This window comes from Pongo abelii, chromosome 11 (assembly GCF_028885655.2).
Source record: "Pongo abelii isolate AG06213 chromosome 11, NHGRI_mPonAbe1-v2.0_pri, whole genome shotgun sequence".
Classification (NCBI taxonomy): domain Eukaryota; kingdom Metazoa; phylum Chordata; class Mammalia; order Primates; family Hominidae; genus Pongo; species Pongo abelii.
The window spans coordinates 60,952,368-60,969,913 of record NC_071996.2 but is presented as its reverse complement, the minus strand read 5'-3'; the positions used below and the strand labels follow the sequence as shown (position 1 = coordinate 60,969,913).

Here is a 17,546-nt window from a genome sequence, read left to right as displayed (position 1 = left end):
GAGCCATACTTGCTTCACTGTACTCCAGCCTGGGTGACAGAGTGAGACTCTGTCTCAAAAATAAAAAATAAAAATAAAAAAGAAAGCATTAAGAATACCTTGAGAACTAGAGCTAGAGAAGGATTTGAACAAAACCTTCAAGCTATATGACTGGGGTGGGGGGTGGGGGGAGAACAAACGATGATTTTGATAGCACATTTAATGATTTCTGTTCAATAAAGTTTACAGGCAAGTGGGATATTAAATATTTTTGTAACGCCATAATAAGGGATATATATCCAGAATATAATGATGTCCCTCAAATCAACATAAGATTGGAACTCCCAGTAGAAAACTGGGCAAAAGGTATGGATAAAAAATTTACAGAAGAGGATACCCCAAAAAAGATAACAAGCAGATGAAGACATTATCACGTTCATAAGTAGTCAGAGAAATACAAGCTGAAAATGAGTTGATTTACACCTGGCAGACTGAACCACGCCAAGTGTTGGGTTCTGGAGATATATAGATGGATGCAGCCATTCTAGAGAGTATCAGCACCGCACAGCTCAGGCAAAGTAAGAGTACTCATAGTCTATGATGCAGCAATTCTGGTGCTAGGCATATTTCCCAAAGAAACTGTCACACAGGTCCCAAGGGATCAAGCACCCCTTTTTACGATGGTGAGGAGGTGAATGCAATCTAAATAACCATCACAGAAGGAGGGGGGAGATAAAACTGGATGGATATATATCATGAAATACTCAACTGCAGTCAGAATCAACAAGCTAATCCAGACACCACCCAGGGACACATCTTTAAAATAAACTAAGTGAAAAATATTAACTGAATGAGAATAACAACATTTATGTAATGATTCACATAATGCAAAATACATATTATACAAGAGTACACACAAACAAAAAGAAAAACACTAAACCCATGAGAAATGCCTACAGCCGTGGGAGGTAGATGTAGAAGATGGGGATAAAGAAATAAAACACTGACCTGGTCCTGACAAATGCCATCAATGGAGATACATGAACAGCTCAACCCTCCCTAACATCCAACTAAATAATTTCTCCAAAATAAAGAGCAGCAATGTGAACAGAAAAGAGAGAATCCAAAGCCAAGGAGAATAAACAGGAGGTGGTCAGATCAGACTTCCAGGGGATTTGCTACTGTAAACCTACAGAGACTCATGCCCTCCTTAAGACAGATTGAGTCAATGTTTAAAATTATTGTCCACATTGACTCCTGAGGAACCCTATTTGTACTTCTTCCTCCAGAAAAATGCCTGCTTATCCCAACTTGCTATTTCCCATTTCTAAACTTCAATCCTCTATGACAAATCAGCTATTCTTACCATTTAAAACTCAACAGCATTCTTTTAAAAATAACAAGTGGAAATTTGTTACTTTTTGAAATTTGTTGCTTTTTGAAAATCTAAGAAAAATCCATCTATTTTACTTATACATCTTTTAACCTCCTAAAATATTCAAGTATTTTTTTTCTTGTAAGCATCACATTTGTTTGCCGTCTTCTGTTTTTTTTTTTTTTTTTTTTTTTTTTTAATCAATTTGGTGACCAGGTCTGTTATCAGGGAGGTACCAGAGCTTAGTAGGAAAGATGGACAACAAATGCTCTAAATCCTCTTGCATCGACACGTTCAATTTGCACTGACCAATCTGTTGGCACAGTAACTGTTTATAAGCTAAATTTGTACATTTTGGCTACAAGTATCCCAAATCCACCTTTTAAAAAAATCCTAGGTAGATGTGATCTGGTGTTAATGATTTGCACACCCCTTAAATTGAAAATATTTTAAATAAATCTGTTTTATATAGTATCATTAATGTGTCTATTTTAAAAAGACAATCTGAGAATAACACTTCCCCTAATTGTTGTCTTAATAATGACCAAGAGCTGAAGAAAAATGATTCACACTGTTAGTTGTTTTGTTGTTTTGCTCATGGGGGAAGGGGGTGAAGTAACTGGCTGCGCCTGGGTTTTGAAGCTCATTAGCACTAGAGCCACACTTGAGGAATCCAGACTCCTCTCACCTTAAGGTTTTCCTACTATAGACTGTGAGAGTTTCGCTGGACATAATTATGTTTTTTAAAATGTGTACTTTTGTCTTGCTTGATAAACACAGCTTAAATTGATTTGCAAATGATTTCCAAAAGGAAAGAACATTTTGTAAATGACATGAATAACATAAGGCTTAAATGCAGCAAGTGAGCAGAATTTCATTTCTGATACTGTAACACTGAAAAGAAAGGGTTAATAAATCTTTAGACCAGCGTGGGAAGAGTCTCAGCAAAAACCCTGCATCCAGCTAAGGCAGCTGCAGGTGGCAGAGGAGTCAGGGAAGCCCCAAATAAGCATTCTGAGTGCTGCGATGGGTAGCTGGAACATTTTAGGTACAGAAGATGATTTCAGGGATGACATACCAACTCCACTGGAAGAACAAAAGACAAGCAGCCAATCATTTTCTTCTAGCAAGGAATTCTGAGAAGGGTTATTGATAGGTTTTAGCGTCAGAAATCTCTTTGATTTGTCAGGGACACAAACTCGAAATGATTAAGATAGTGTGGCCACATTAAAACTCCAAAACTATAAAAAGCAAAACCCCAGAAAGTTACTATAAATAGCAGTTCAAAAAAGAGAAGCCCAGATATGCTAACACCCAGAGAAAGAATATCAAAAGATTTTAGATGTTATATAAATTTCACACCTACAATAATGATTTCTGAAGGAAAAAAAAAATGACTCCACTGTATGTTTGTTTTAAATAAAATCTTATCAAAATGTAAAATATTGGATTTCTGGATGTAGAGAATGTGAATTGAAAAGATTTATCAAAACAATCATCATCAAGTTCAACTCCATTGTACAAATGAGAAAATAATGGCTCTGAAAGATGTAATGCCTTCCCCAAGGTTGTTAAAATAGTTGATGCAAATGAAGACACATCTTTTGAAGACACACTGCCTTGCACACCTGTTCCTATCTGATTCCAGCCACTCCTTGGACAGCTCTCTTTTAAACACCCATAGACTTCATTCTTTCCCTGACTCAGGAGTGAATTCTAAGCTCTTTCTCCTGAACACCATCAAGAATCACTGATAATCCTTGATAACATTGAGATATTGTTAACACTGCTATTCTTGGAAGTGATATACTATCACCCAAATAAATAGTCTATTCATTAGAAATGAATAATAAATTCAGGCATGCTCAAGGGACAGAGATTACACAAAGGCATGGATTCCAGGAGGTGGGATCACTGGAGGCTATCTTAAAGCTGCCTACTATAAACCTACTGGTGAAAGGATACCTGGATATAAGTGAGACAGTGAGTGTCAAACAGAATCAAAACAGGGTTGGCAATGATCTCTCTTCTCTGTGACTGCTTCCCCACATTATTTAGAGGTAGTGGGACAATACAAGGGGCATAATAAACAAAAAAGAGCACATGGTATATATGGGAATTTAGCAAGGCACCATTTCTGGAAAAGCTTCAATAGTCAGAATAAAAACAAATGAAGAGTCATCTCAGAAGGAAATGAGGAAAAGTGTTGATAAGAAGCTGAAGGAACTTTAGTCAGGGTATGGCGCCTAGGAAGTGTTAAAGAGGATGCCCCAGCACATAGTAGGCTCAACAAATACTTGTTAAACTTTCATACACTACCTAGATCTTTCACCCCTTGCCTCCAATTTTTTTATAATTTGGTTTCATGACAATGTGAAACTTACTTAGCAACACATGTATACAAAAATCAGATCATACAATGGTTATAAATAATGTAGTAGGTGGCAGTAATACATTTGTGGATATAGGTGGAACAGATTGAAAAACATAAAGGGTCTACCTAGAATATAGCTTGATCCTATGCAAAGAAATCAGAAATAAATAATTCCACAACTGAAGAAACGAATCAATATTTTCATTTATGATTTAGGCACATCTCCATAGTTTTCTACTAAACTTATTTTACATGGTATATTTCAAGACTATATTTATTCCCCAAAGAGCTTCTCTTTAAAAACACATTCACTTGTCAAATCTTTTTCCTTCCTCCCTTCCTTCCTCCCTCCCTCCCCCTTCTCTCTCTTCTCTCCCTCTTTCTCAGTCTTTCTTTCACCATCAAGTCTCTATAAGCCAGAACTATGCTGGGCAATGGTACAGTACAATGTCCTTACTCAGCATTCAAAGTGGTATAAAGAAAAAGTGTGGAATAGTATTTGCAGAAACTATTTTTACCTTCAAGTTCTTTCAGCATGTGTTTATTTAAATTTAACTTGAATAATTATATAAACATTTTACTTGAACAAACCAAAACTTTAAACTCATGGGTACTTTATACATATGACACCTCCCATATTAACTCATAGCAACAGTGTGATCCAACCAGAGGCCTTTTCTTTATACATCAGAAAATTAAAGTTTAGATTCTGATTGAATTACTCACAAGTTGCAGGATCCTAGGGCAAATCATGGATTTCTTTTACTGTTTTCTCATGTGTAAAACACACAATAAGATTATACACTTCCAAAGATTATGGTGAAGACAACCAGTAAATGAGAAACTATATAGAAACACTGGTTTATACAAATGTGCTTTTTTTAAAAAAAGGCTTTGTGCCAGTTGAAAATTCCTATTTATGGCCTTAAGGCTCTACGATGTCACTTGCAAATTGTTTTTAACTATCGCACAAAGCTGACAGGCAGTGTGAAAATCACTCCCACAGGCTGAATCATAGTGTGACAAACTCCATTCTCTGGCCACTACTTCTCTGTCCCACCCCAGTTTATAGGTATGCTTTATATAAGGATGCTGATGTAACGTTTCATATGGAATATATCACAGGGCTGGGAACAGGTACAGATCTATGACGCTGACATGGAAGATAGTCTCCTTTGTGTTTAAAATGTTACTGTAATTCTGACTGTAATCATTCTGTGAATGCATTACAACTAAAATGGCTAATACGCAAATACTCTTACTCAACCTACAAAGACTGTCATTGGACTCAACGTTTTATTGTCTACAATTCAGCCTCAAGCTGCTCGTGCTTAAGACAGACCATCCCAAGCAAGGGAGAATGACTTTCAGTCACCATTCTTCTATACCATGACAATGGCCTGCTGCTGGCATTACACATCAGTACATCTTTCAAGTATCTTTCTAGACTGCTTCCCAAAATCAGTTTGCCATGTGGCAGGTCCTAACTTATTATGCCTTACTTAGTCTATTCTCTGCCTTACAGTTTAGAAGAGTTGTATTTGGAATGTAGGTCACTGTGTTCTGAACACCCCTTGCCTCACTACCACACATTACCTTCCACACTCTTAGTAAACTAGAATACTGCTCAGAAAGCTGAATAATATCTGTAGGTCTTATGGTTCTCAAAGTCCTTCAAAGTTTCCTCCTTTAAATACTCAGTTTTACCGAAAACTCAGTTCTATACTGCTACCAAACTATAGGTTTTCCCAAAACCCATTAGATTTGATACAGTGGAAAATATTCAGTCATATGCTGTGTAAATTTCTTCACTTCAACATGATTTATTACTCTAGTAACAATCTCAATGGAAAACAATTCTACTTTGCAAGATACAATATTGTCTCTATACCTCATACAATATAATACAATTTTCTCTTTATATCATATCCACATATATTCACATAGGAAACAACTAGTTTAATTATAGCCTAACATAAAAGAATTTTAAAAAGTTGAGCTGCCAAGTATCTTCAAAATAATAATGCTATGATTACAAATTTAATGTTATAAAATCCAATTTTCCTTATCAAATTTCATTTTTGTAATTCTTTTACTTTGAACTCCACTATTAATAATTACATAGATTTAATTAGAAATAAAAAAATTTAATGTGGACAAAATTAGAATGTGTATTTTTGTTTGGTAACAACTGCTATTTAAAAGGTTTTCAATAAAATAACAACTTACTGTAAACATAACCTTAATTAGATTACATATGCCAATGTATTTTAATTATTGACATTAAGGATGGGTGTTACTGAACATAAACTAATTAATGTCTATTCTTATACTTGAGATAAAAACAAAACTACAAAAACAAATCTTTAGCCATTATGAAGTCACACTTTTTTTTGTATTAGAATCCAATAGGCACACAGAAATTTCAGTATCATTCTCCCATTTTACAAATGACAATGAACTAAAGGGTTAAATGTTTTGTTTATAAAAGAGGCCCCTATTCTCAAGTTTAAGCTCAGTGATTCATCACATCAAATCATTTTCATTCATTCAACAAATACACACTGACCACCCAGTACACTTCAGGTGCTTGTAATGGGCTCTAAACATGCATGGTTCATGCAGCTTAGAGTCTTGGGGAGGCTTCAAATAATTCGACAAATATGAAATTATTTGAACAGTGGTGTTACAGGTTACATGGAGAGCCTATCTCATCTCAGATAGTAACGTGGGTCTAGGGTTAAATGGGTTGGATGAGATTCCAGCACTGCCATTTCCTATGTATTTCTGAAAGACTTAACTGTTATGTGTTTCTGTGTTTTCATCTGTAAAATAGGGTTAATAATAACTGGCTTGTAGAGTTGTTGTGATTAAACCAGTTAATTCACATAAAATGTGTGGAATAGTGCCTGCCATACAGGAAGTGCTTAATAAACAATGACTATTGTTTTAAGAGCAGCTGCAAATCTGGCCTTGTATACAGGCCAGGCTGTCATTTGGGACATTCTAATCATAGAGAAGGGTGGGCCACAAAAGGCCTTGAAGACCACGGTGAGGCTTTTAGTCTATCACAGAGCAACAGTTAAGTCATTCAGGTAGGAAAGTGACCTAATCAAATGGTTTTCTTTTTCTTTTTAAAGATCTGGCACTTGGGGAGAACTGAGTGAGGTATACTGAGGTGAGATATGAGTATACTAGGTTGGATGGCTTACAGTAACAAAATCCTGTACTATTTATTCTGATTGTCACCTGCAAAGCTTTTCCTACTGGAAGTACTCCCTTCTAACAAGTCCATATGGGGCTGTGCTTGCACACCACTTATGAGCAGTTTTCAGCATTTACAGAACCATGCAATCTTCTATTTACCACACTCTGTTACCACATCTTAAAAGAACAGTTTCATGGCTAACAACCCATTTGTAAGGGAAGATAATCCACTTACTGCAACTCTATAAAATGCCACTTGGTATAAAGGCCGATTGTCATCATCTTTATCACAGAAAATATGCCAGAGGCCTCTTAGGTAAGGCCCTCTTTGAGAAAGTCATCTATGTGTATATCCAACAGGAACCAGGCATTTTAGTCATTAAAAGTTCAGAGTATGCAAACAAAGGAGAAATACTCCCTAAGAATAGACAACAACATGCATATTAAGGAGAAATGCTAACCTGGAACCATAAACATCTCTAACACATTCACCAAATCAGGACAGCAATGGACACTTGCAACAGCAGAACCTCAATGCTTCAGTTCTCAAGGACAAGTAGAAATGATGCTGAGTTAGCATGGATGCAAGAGGCTTTGAAAAAATGTGCAACTGTGCATGTTCTTGTTATGCTCACTTTTAATGTACACACACACACACACACACACACACACACAGAAATTCATTAGTCAGGCTGGCAATAGATGAAAAAAGGAAAATCAATCAGCTGACCATGGTTTCTGCTGGCAGTTTTAACAATACTTTGGTAGAACGATGATGAAAAACAATACCTTTCAAATTATTTGTTAATTATCTGTTAATCTCCTAATTTTATCTATACATTTCCTTAAAGCAGAACATAATTCCAAATTCAATTGGTTCTAATAAGATGTTAATAATAAATTCAAGAGTAAACTTTAGTGAAAATTATGTCCCTTAGTATTTTTCTTAATGTTAGGGGCTTTAAAAAGTTTCAAAACGGCATTAAAAAAAAAAAATCACTACAATGACTTTTCCAGATAGTAGATCCCCCCAAACACCATTTAATACACAAAAAGCTACCTGCTTTCCAACCTGCCACACTGATGGTCTGTATGATGCTATATTACATATTTTGTCATTAATATGTAGCTATAGTTAATTAATGACCAGTTGTTAATTCACGACTCATGAAACTTATATAAGATGATCAAAGTTTAGAAACAGCAAGTTGGAGATCCAAACCTCAATAATAAAAGCAGAGAATGAGAAGACAAAATGATAAAAAAAAAAAAAAACACATAGCAATGAAGAGCAACCTGTTTATACACAGAAAAGAAAAATTACAGAAAGATCAAACACTCCCAGAATAGCATTAGAAATTGGGGAGTCTTTGAATAAAATGCGTTAACAATGAATAGAACAAATAATTGAGGAAAAAAATTCCACCATGAGAAATGGATAAACAAAAAAGAAAAAGAAAACCAATCACAGCTTCCTAATCCTTATCTAAATTTTCTAAAAGATACAACTTCCCCAACTCAAAACACTGATTTTTTTAAGGACACACTAATGAACAGACAGCTAACTGCTCATGACTTAGAGATGAACCAATGACTACTCTTGAGGTCTAAATTTCAGGACCTAGCTATAAATATTCAGTATTTCCACACTGGATGGATAAAAGCTACTTAAAAAATAACCAATTGGCCTGTGTGTAGGCTAACAAACACTGTATCACAAACTTTAATAATACATACAGGTACACTTCCACTCTGTGCAATGACCTGCATGTTCTCTAAATTCCTTCCTCCCCTCCCCCCTCCCTTTTTTTTTTTTGTTTTGACACAAGGTCTTGCTCTTTCTGGAGAGAAGTGGCATGATTATGACTCACTGCAGCCTCAACCTCCCAGGCCCAAGCAATCCTACCACCTCGGCCTCCTGAATAGCTGGAACTACAGGCAAAAGCCACCATACCCAGTTAATTTTTTTATTTTTTGTAGAGATAAGGTCTCCCTATGTTGCCCAGACTGGTGTTAAATTCCTGGGTTCAAGAGATCCTCCTACCTTGGCCTCCAAAAGTGCTGGGAGTATAGGCATGAGCCACCGTACTCGGCCTATATGTTCAATTTCAAATGGTAAGGCTTTAAGATAACGTGGGTTAAAACATAAATGAAATAAAACTTCCACTGACATTTTCCTTAGAGTAAGAAACTTCATAATAAACTAGGTGCAGTGGTATGTGCCTATAATTCCAACTACAATGGAGGCTGAAGCAGGAGGATCACTTGGGTTCAGGAGTTTGAGTTCAGCCTGGGCAACATAGCGAGACCATGTCTTGGAAAGGAAGGAAGAGAAAGAAGGGAGGCAGGGAGGAAGAAAGTAAAGAGAGAGTTTCAGGATATAGTACATCTAGATTAGCACTATTCGACTGAACTTCCTGTGATGCTGTGGAAATGTACATTTGCAGTGTCCTGCATAGTAGGCACTAGCTATATGTGGCTACTGAACACTTGTAATGTGGCCAGTGTGACCAAGTAACTGAACTTTTTATTTTCATTAATTTAAATGTAAATAGCTACATGTGACTAGTGGATATATTTTAGACAGCACAGGTACATAATTATGGCATGAGCGATCACAACTGAAAACTCTATAAACTTTACCAACATTATTCTAAGTAGAATATAGTAAAATATCACTAACATTACAACAGATTTTAAAATCAGACACTAAAGTTATAAAATAATTTGGCACCATTTCAATAATACATGCAGGTGAATACTGTTCACGTCTATAAACCAGTTTTGCTTATTTTTATGTCTTATGTGGCAGTCAACTCTCCACATACATTTTACTTATATATTATCATTCAATTCTACAAAATTCTCTCCCTAAAAGTAATCATAGTACTTATAATAGCACTTGAAATACGCCAATTTTAAAAAGGGCAAAGGATTTAAATAAATATTTCTCCAAAGAAGACATACAAATGGTCAAGAAGCACATGAAAAGATACTCAAATGTATCTAGTCATTAGGGAAATGTAAATCAAAACTACAATGAGGTATCACTTAACACCCACTAGGAAAGCTATAATTGAAGACAGACAATAACACGCGTTGGTGAGAATGTGGAGGAGTGGAACCCTCATACTCTGCTAGTGGGAAAGTAAAAACCGTGCAGCTGCTTTGGAAACAGTTTGGGAGTTTCTCAAAAAGTTAAACATAGAGCTTCCATATGACCCAGCAACTCCTCTCCTAGGTATATACCTAGAAGAACTAAAAACATATGTTCACACAAAAATTACACAAATGTTTACAGTATCATGATTCATGACAGCCAAAAACATGGAAACAATCCAAATGCCCATAGCTGATGAATGGATAAACAAATGTGGTATAGCCATATGATGGAATATTATTCACACATAAAAAGAAATGAGGCCAGGTGTGGTGGCTCACACCTGTAATCACAGCACTTTGGAAGGCTGAGGCAGAAGGATTGCTTGAGCTCAGGAGTTTGAGACCAGATTGGGCAACATAGTGAGACCTCATTTCAATATTTAAAAACAAAAAGTATAATATCATTTTTAAAAAGAAATTAATTTAAAAAGAAACACTGATTTATGCTACAACATAGATGAATCTTGAAAACATGCTAAGTAAAAAAAGTGAGACACAGAAGGACATGTACTACATGATTCTATTTACATGAAATCATGAAATGTCCAGAAGAGGCGAATCCATAAAGACAGAAAGATTAGTGTTCCCAGGTGCTGAGGGGAGAGAGAAATGGTAAATGACTGCTTAATGAGTACAGGGTTTATTTTTGGGGTGATAAAAATGTTCTGGAATTAGATAGGGATGGTGATTGTACAACTTTTGTGAATGTATTAAAAATCACTGAACTGTATCCTTTATAGGAGTGAATTTATGGTATGAGAATACATCTCAATTGTAATATGCACTTCAATTCTTAGTTTTAAAATTCTATTAATTTCCTATTTATATAATTTTTCATTAAATATCTCGGGTGTGGTTTTTATTTCCTCTTAAAGAAATGCTGGCCATTTTAATAAATCATTTTTCTGTAAGTAGAAACAACAGGAAAAAAAAAAAAAAAGAAGAATCCCAGAGGCCAGGCGCAGTGGCTCACACCTGTAATCCAGCTACTTTGGGAGGCCTAGGTAGGTGAATCACTTGAGGTCAGGAGTTTAAGACCAGCCTGGCGAACATGGTGAAACCTTGTCTCTACTAAAAATACAAAAATTAGCTGGGAGTGGTGGTGGGTGCCTGTAATCCCAGCTACTTGGGAGGCTATGGCAGGAGAATCACTTGAACCTAGGAGGCAGAGGTTGCAGTGAGCTGAGATCGCACTATTGCACTCCAGCCTGGGCTACAAGATAAGACTCTGTCTCAATAAAATAAAATAATAAATAAATAAATAAATTCCATATAGGAGGCAAATTTTTAGAGCTGCTAGATACTTAAAATTAAGACAAAAGGAACTATTTAACAGAAATCTTTAAAACCTGTGAGTTGGCACTGACTTCTGGGCAGAAAAAGACAGGTATGTACTCCTGACCTAGGGATATGGGACAGATCGGCAATTTGGTGCTCTTTGTAAAGCAGCAGCAGTTCAGAATCAACTTCTAAGAAGATGAGTCTCCCCTCTTTCTGATATCCTCCTCAGCTGACGAAGGATACAAACATTTAAGCCACATGAGCAGCCCTGGTTGTAGCTAGGGCAGAAGCAAAACTGTGGAATCAGTTTATGGGCAAGCCCTAGATTTCAATATTAGGTCAAGTAAACAGAGGAATCATAAATGCTTTAGATACGCATTTCCATGTCATGACTTGGAAAAAGGATTGCTTGTCTGGGTCATATAGTAAACCAGAGACTAAAGAATAAATCAAGAGTTATTAATGCTTTTTATTCACCTGCCATCAATGACAGAATATAAAGCTTTTTTTTTCCTTAATACAGTTGCTATTAGTTGAACTCTTTTCCAAATTGATACAGACATCATCATGATTCTCATTTTAAGTACAAAAGTGACAATCTGCCTATAGAAGCTTAATAAGACTATATTAAGGAAAAATAAAATTAAAAATTTTAAATTACAAAATAAAAAATTAATTTTAAAAATTGGGCTGGGCAGTGGCTCATGCCTGTAATCCCAGCATTTTGGGAGGCCAAGGCAGGCAGATCGCTTGAGTCCAGCATTTCAAGACCAGCCTGGGCAACATGGCAGAACCCTGTCTCTACAAAAAATACAAAAATTAACCGGGCATGGTGGCATGTGCCTGTAGTTCCAGCTACTCGGGAGGCTTAGGTGGAAGCATCGCTTAATCCCGGGAGGTGGAGGCTGCAGTGAGCCAAGACTGTGCCACGGCACTCCAACCTGAGGGAGACCATGTATCAAAAAAAGACAAAAAATAAATAATAAAATAAATTTAAAAATTAAATGCTGAATTTAAAAGTTAGCTAATGTTTAATATCTAAATTGTTTGAGAATTAAAAAGGTTTAAAAAACAATACTGCTTAGGTAACTCCTACTAATGGAAAAATAATAGAAACCTCCTGGAGAATGCTGGCTTGGCAGCCTAACCTAGAAAGGAATAGAAACAAGTCTCTCCATGGAAGTACTTAGTGGGTGGGATTTACTAATTCCAATATTGGGGAAAATGTGACAGGAAATCATAACTGTAACAAAGATTTTCCACATCTAAAAGCCCGTGTTTATGGAGATACAGATATGTAGTAAAAATAAAAACATAATGAAGAGGATAAACACCAACTTCAGAATCCTTAAGCAAGCTTGGCAAACAAGATTTTAAAAACATGAATAATAGTTTCATGGGCACGCCATACATTATTCTCTGTACTGTCCCATATTTAAAATGTGCCATACAAACCCTAAGCAAAAGTTTAATTATCATTAGTGATCATCAGTTTCATTTACAATAAAAGTTCAAATTATGTTTTTTAACAGTTACCAAAATACTATGTGGATAATTCACATTTTGCTTGTGCTTTATCACACTGAATTAAGGTTTAAGCCATCACTGATAACTTAGGCGATCTATCCAAATATTTAGAAAACTACTTAACAAAAAGAGATGAGCTATTGCCAAGGCAGAGAGCAGTGGGCAGACCACAGGCTTGCTGATGATTCCATTTATCTTGATTAGGACAGCACTTTGTACGACTCTTCTAAAACATGTTAATGTCTTTAAACACAAGAATGTAAAAAACACTACTATCGGCATAGTCCAAAGGATTTACTATGAAAATCAAAACCATAGCACGTCATCTGCTTGTGAAAACCCCATTTTACAACATTCTAACTCACTGAATGGAAGAAACAAAACATACAACTTAATACAATTACTTTTAAGGTTCAGAAGTAATTTTTCTGAATGCTTCCCTAATCATAAAAAAAATCTAAATAATAACGTCTTTAAAATTTGGGATAAAGCTATAAGCTCCTATTCAACAGCCTTACATCTTATAGCTAACATGAGGTTAACATTAAGCTTCAAACCACACCCTTTCAAAACAAAACTGCAAATTTAAGATCTCTAACCTTTGCCAGTCTATTTTAGGACACTGAAAACATTTTTTAGCCAGAACTAGAAATTTCTCTTAGAACATAAGAACTGAGGGAATAAACCTTGTCCCTGGCTTATCAGTTATATATATGAAACATTAGTTCACTCATCAATTTATTTATTGGCATACCTCAGAAGCTGGTCTATAGCTCAGTTAGCATGAGGCTTTGGACTTTTTGTTTTTTTTGAGAGATGGGTGTCTTGCTATGTTGCTCAGGCTGCAGTGCAGTGGCTATTCACAGGTAGTAGGATCACAGTGTACTGCAGCCTCGATCTCCTGAGTTCAAGTAATACTCCTACCTCAGCCTCCCAAGTAGTGTTGATTACAGGCATGTGCCATCATGCCCCATTTAACCATTTTTTAAACCAGGATATTGTTGCCAGGAAATTGGACTTCATCCTAATCCCAGTTGATCAATATGACAGCAGAATTTCAGGAAACCTTACTTTAAGACTGATACTTCTTTCTTCTTTATGGGGTCTATCCCCTGATGCTTGACTTCCTGAGGTATCAGGCCATAATTACTAACTCAACAGTACAGGAGCTGATACTTTTGCTTCAGTTAAGTAGTTCATTCATTTTGGCATGGTTTTCTTCTAACTTCTTATTTGTAAAAAGCACACCTCCAGCTGAGTTGGCTAGATCATTTCCTGTTTTTTCAATTAGTAGGGGAGAGGAGGAGCAAAGTCTGATATTTCCGGCTAGATAAGCTGATGGGAAACAAGGTACCTAGCCCAGGCCTTCTGATACAGGCATGCATGTTGACCTCAGGGACCATGTCTCCAGATCTCAGGCTCTTCCCCTGTAAAAGGAAAGAACTGCATATGGTGATCTCTAACATCTTTCCTTGGTCTAAAAGCATGCGATTCTACAAGCACTAACCTCAGTGTCATCCTCAAATAAATGTGGTCATATCTGTGGCTTAACTTCAAGGCAGTCATAAACTAGAAGCGGAATTTCATTATTTATAAAAGCAAAAAAAAAAAAACCTCCAATTTTAATGGATGAATTAACATTTACAAAGAATTCTATTATACAGGTGTTCACAGAACAAAGAATATAATTCTTTGTAAATGTTTTAAATATTTGTGTTAGAAGAGCATTTAATGGAGTAAGAATATGATGATTATTAGTTCCAATTCTTTTAGATATGTACACGCAGAGGCTTAGAAAATAAAAACCTCCTGGAAGCATATAAAACAAAATGACAGCAGTGGTCACCTGTGAATGCAGCTAAACTATACTTGGGTTTTACTTTCTTCTTTTGTGCTGCTCTGCATTGAAAGAGTTTTCTGCAAATGCATGGATTTCATTTACAATCAGAAAAAAAAAAACTATTTTAAAAGTGAGATCGCCTAAATATGAAACAGCAGGTCTCTAATCTGAGACTATTTTATTTCAAATAAAATCTTCAGGGGCTGAGTACAGTGGCTCACATCTATAATCTCAACACTTTGGGAGGCAGAGGTGGGAGGATCACTTGAGGTCAGAAGTTCAAGACTAACCTTGGCAACACAGCGAAATTCTGTCTCTAGAAAAAAATAAAAAATTAGCCAGGCAGGGTGGTGTATGCCTGTAGTCCCAGCTACTTGGGAGGCTGAGACGAGATGATCACTTGAATCCAGAAGGTCAAGGCTGCAGTGAGCTATACTCACACCACTGCACTCCGGGCTGGGCAAGAGTGAGACTGGTCTCTAAAAAAATAAAATAAAATAAAACTTAAAAATCATCAGAGGATGAGCCCCCAATTCAAAAGTGCAGGAAAGGAATCATATGACTTCCCAGCACATTTTTCACTGTGCATGTGGATGATAACCAATAATATGAATATAAAAGTAAAATCCTATTTTTGAAATTCAGTTACTAAGATACAATCGCATGTGTACCTACAACACACCCCAATGATTTCCTGATTGCATCTAAAAAGATTCAGTGTATTGGTCCTCTGAAAGGAAAATAGCTGCTTTAATATTCTAAGTTAAAAAGATAAGGATGTTTCTTTGTCTTTATTGCAATGAAAATGAATTCTATGAGAGGAAGGGAGAGGCAAGAACTATTTGAAAATCTGATGAAACCTATAATTGCCCTCAAAAGGCTCCTTGATTTTGTGGACTGTCCCTATTAGAGAAAACTATTCTAAATATCTGAAAATTTATGTGAATTATAACTGTCTGTATTGGGTTGTGATTCTTCCAGAATCAGACCCCAAGACAAGAATTTCAGTGCATGTAGTTTATCTGGTAGGTAGATATGGGAGACAGGCCAGGGAAGTCCATATGGGGTGCACTGAGTCAGTTTTCACAGTGAACAAATGGGTCTTACTTCCACTGGGCACTTCTGCCAGCCTACAAAGAACACACCTCAAAGATATCCCAACTATGGGGTGAAGATGCTTAGCTACTGACTGAGGGTTGCTCCTGCAGGGATAACTCAATGGCACTTCTTACCTGCCCCAACATAGGTAGGTGGCAGAGAAGTCTTCTGGCTAAAAATTCTAGAATATTGCAGTAGAAAGTTGTCAGGTCATTGCAAGTGCCACAGGATGTGGACAGAGCACAGACAGAATCTGCTGCCAGGTTGTTCCTACCTACTGAGAACAATAAGAAAGTAAAAATGCCCTGAGATTAAAATGCAAACCTCTGTGTCTAAAACACTGGGCACCTACTCTATGCCAGGTACTCTGCTGGGTGCTGAAGACCAAAAAAAAAAAAAAAAATGAATCAGTTTCATGACTTTTAAAGTCCACAATTTAGTGAGGAGACAGCATATAGATTTGTTATCAAAAAATAATAAAACTCTAATAAAAAGATTTAAAAAGTAGCACCAGGGGTCCTTGGCATTTCAAATGGAAAGGTGAACTTCCTTAAGACGCTATGAAAGTATCTAACTTTCCTTCTAGTAGAAAGAGCAGAGATCTTACCCTGGTGACAACAAAAACAAAAAACACGACACAATCTGCTAATTCATGATTTTCTTCAACCCATCAGAGAGCGGATATCTCAGTATAACTAACTAGCCTGAAATTTAAGGGAGGAAAGGCATCTCCAAGGTTGGACTTGCTTACCTGGGACAGATGATGCTGGACACTAGTAAGAAGAACTGAGTTAAAAATATTTAGCAAATTGCTAAATGTTGAATGTGGGCAGGCAAGAGAATACAGAACCCCACAAGACATCAGTCAGGTGGTGAATTCATACCCCTTGAGGGCTCTTCTACATGGACCTCCCCTGATGCTAATTTAAAAAAGATTGGCCAGAGTCCTGAGAAGGCCTCCCACTGAGTGCGGGCCTGGGGAGGGGAGCAGCAGCCAGTGTGGGAGAGGCAAGAAATCCTGCCTGGATCCTTCTCTCCTATCTCTACTATGGAACAGCCTTACACTGCTGAGCGAAAGGCAAAAAACCCCAGTCTTCCTTAGGGCACTGGTGAAAAACCATCGCAAATGGGAAACAGGCAGTAAATTTTCATTTCCAAAATGAATTATGGAAAACATTTTATGCACAAGCAGTTGTCAAATTATTCTTGCCTTCACTTAAAATCTCATGGTTTTCTTTTTTAAAAAATTTTTATTGGGCTTAACTTTGACACTTCCAGTGTAATTTTGTGAATTCTCATCAATAACTGATTTCTGAGGCCCAGTGCTAGGAGTGGGCAGGGATAGTAATCAACACGGCCTAGATCCTTTGTTTCTAATAGCTTTGGTATTATAATGTCTTAGAAGTGATATCGTTAACAGCAAGTGAGCCTCAGGGATCCCAAAATGTCATTACTGATTACAGAAAGACACGATTGTTTTCACCTATGTGGCAACTTCAAGTCAGCCAGTCTTGTACTTTCAGAGCTTCCCTCTGTCTTTGCTCAGACCTTTAGGAGCAGCAAACATGTAAAAGGCAGAATATCTGTCCTCAAGTAGCTTCTGTTAAAACTTGTTAATGATTATGAGGATGAAAGAAGGAAAACAATTGTTCTGGCCATCTTTGAGTTGTAGTTTTGCTTTGGGAATTAAAATGAAAAAATAC

At 36.6% G+C, this 17,546-nt stretch overlaps 1 protein-coding gene across 11 annotated transcripts in view; it reads right to left on the bottom strand.

Annotated features, from left to right (window-relative positions):
- PKP4 (plakophilin 4) overlaps positions 1-17,546 on the bottom strand; it is a 227,166-nt gene that overhangs the window by 191,395 nt on the left and 18,225 nt on the right. For 2 of the 11 annotated variants that reach the window (XM_054548898.2, XM_063712602.1), the window contains exons 1-2: positions 15,036-15,224; positions 14,260-14,332 (exon numbers count right to left, since the gene is read on the bottom strand). The exons of 7 other annotated variants lie outside the window; for them this stretch is intronic. In XM_054548898.2, the coding sequence (XP_054404873.1) occupies positions 14,260-14,308 (49 nt within the window). In that variant the 5' untranslated portion in view covers positions 14,309-14,332; positions 15,036-15,224. Of the gene's footprint in view, positions 1-13,659; positions 13,946-14,259; positions 14,333-15,035; positions 15,225-17,546 lie in introns of those variants that run through there. 2 more of the 11 variants (XR_008522613.2, XM_054548902.2) reach the window with 2 other exon arrangements.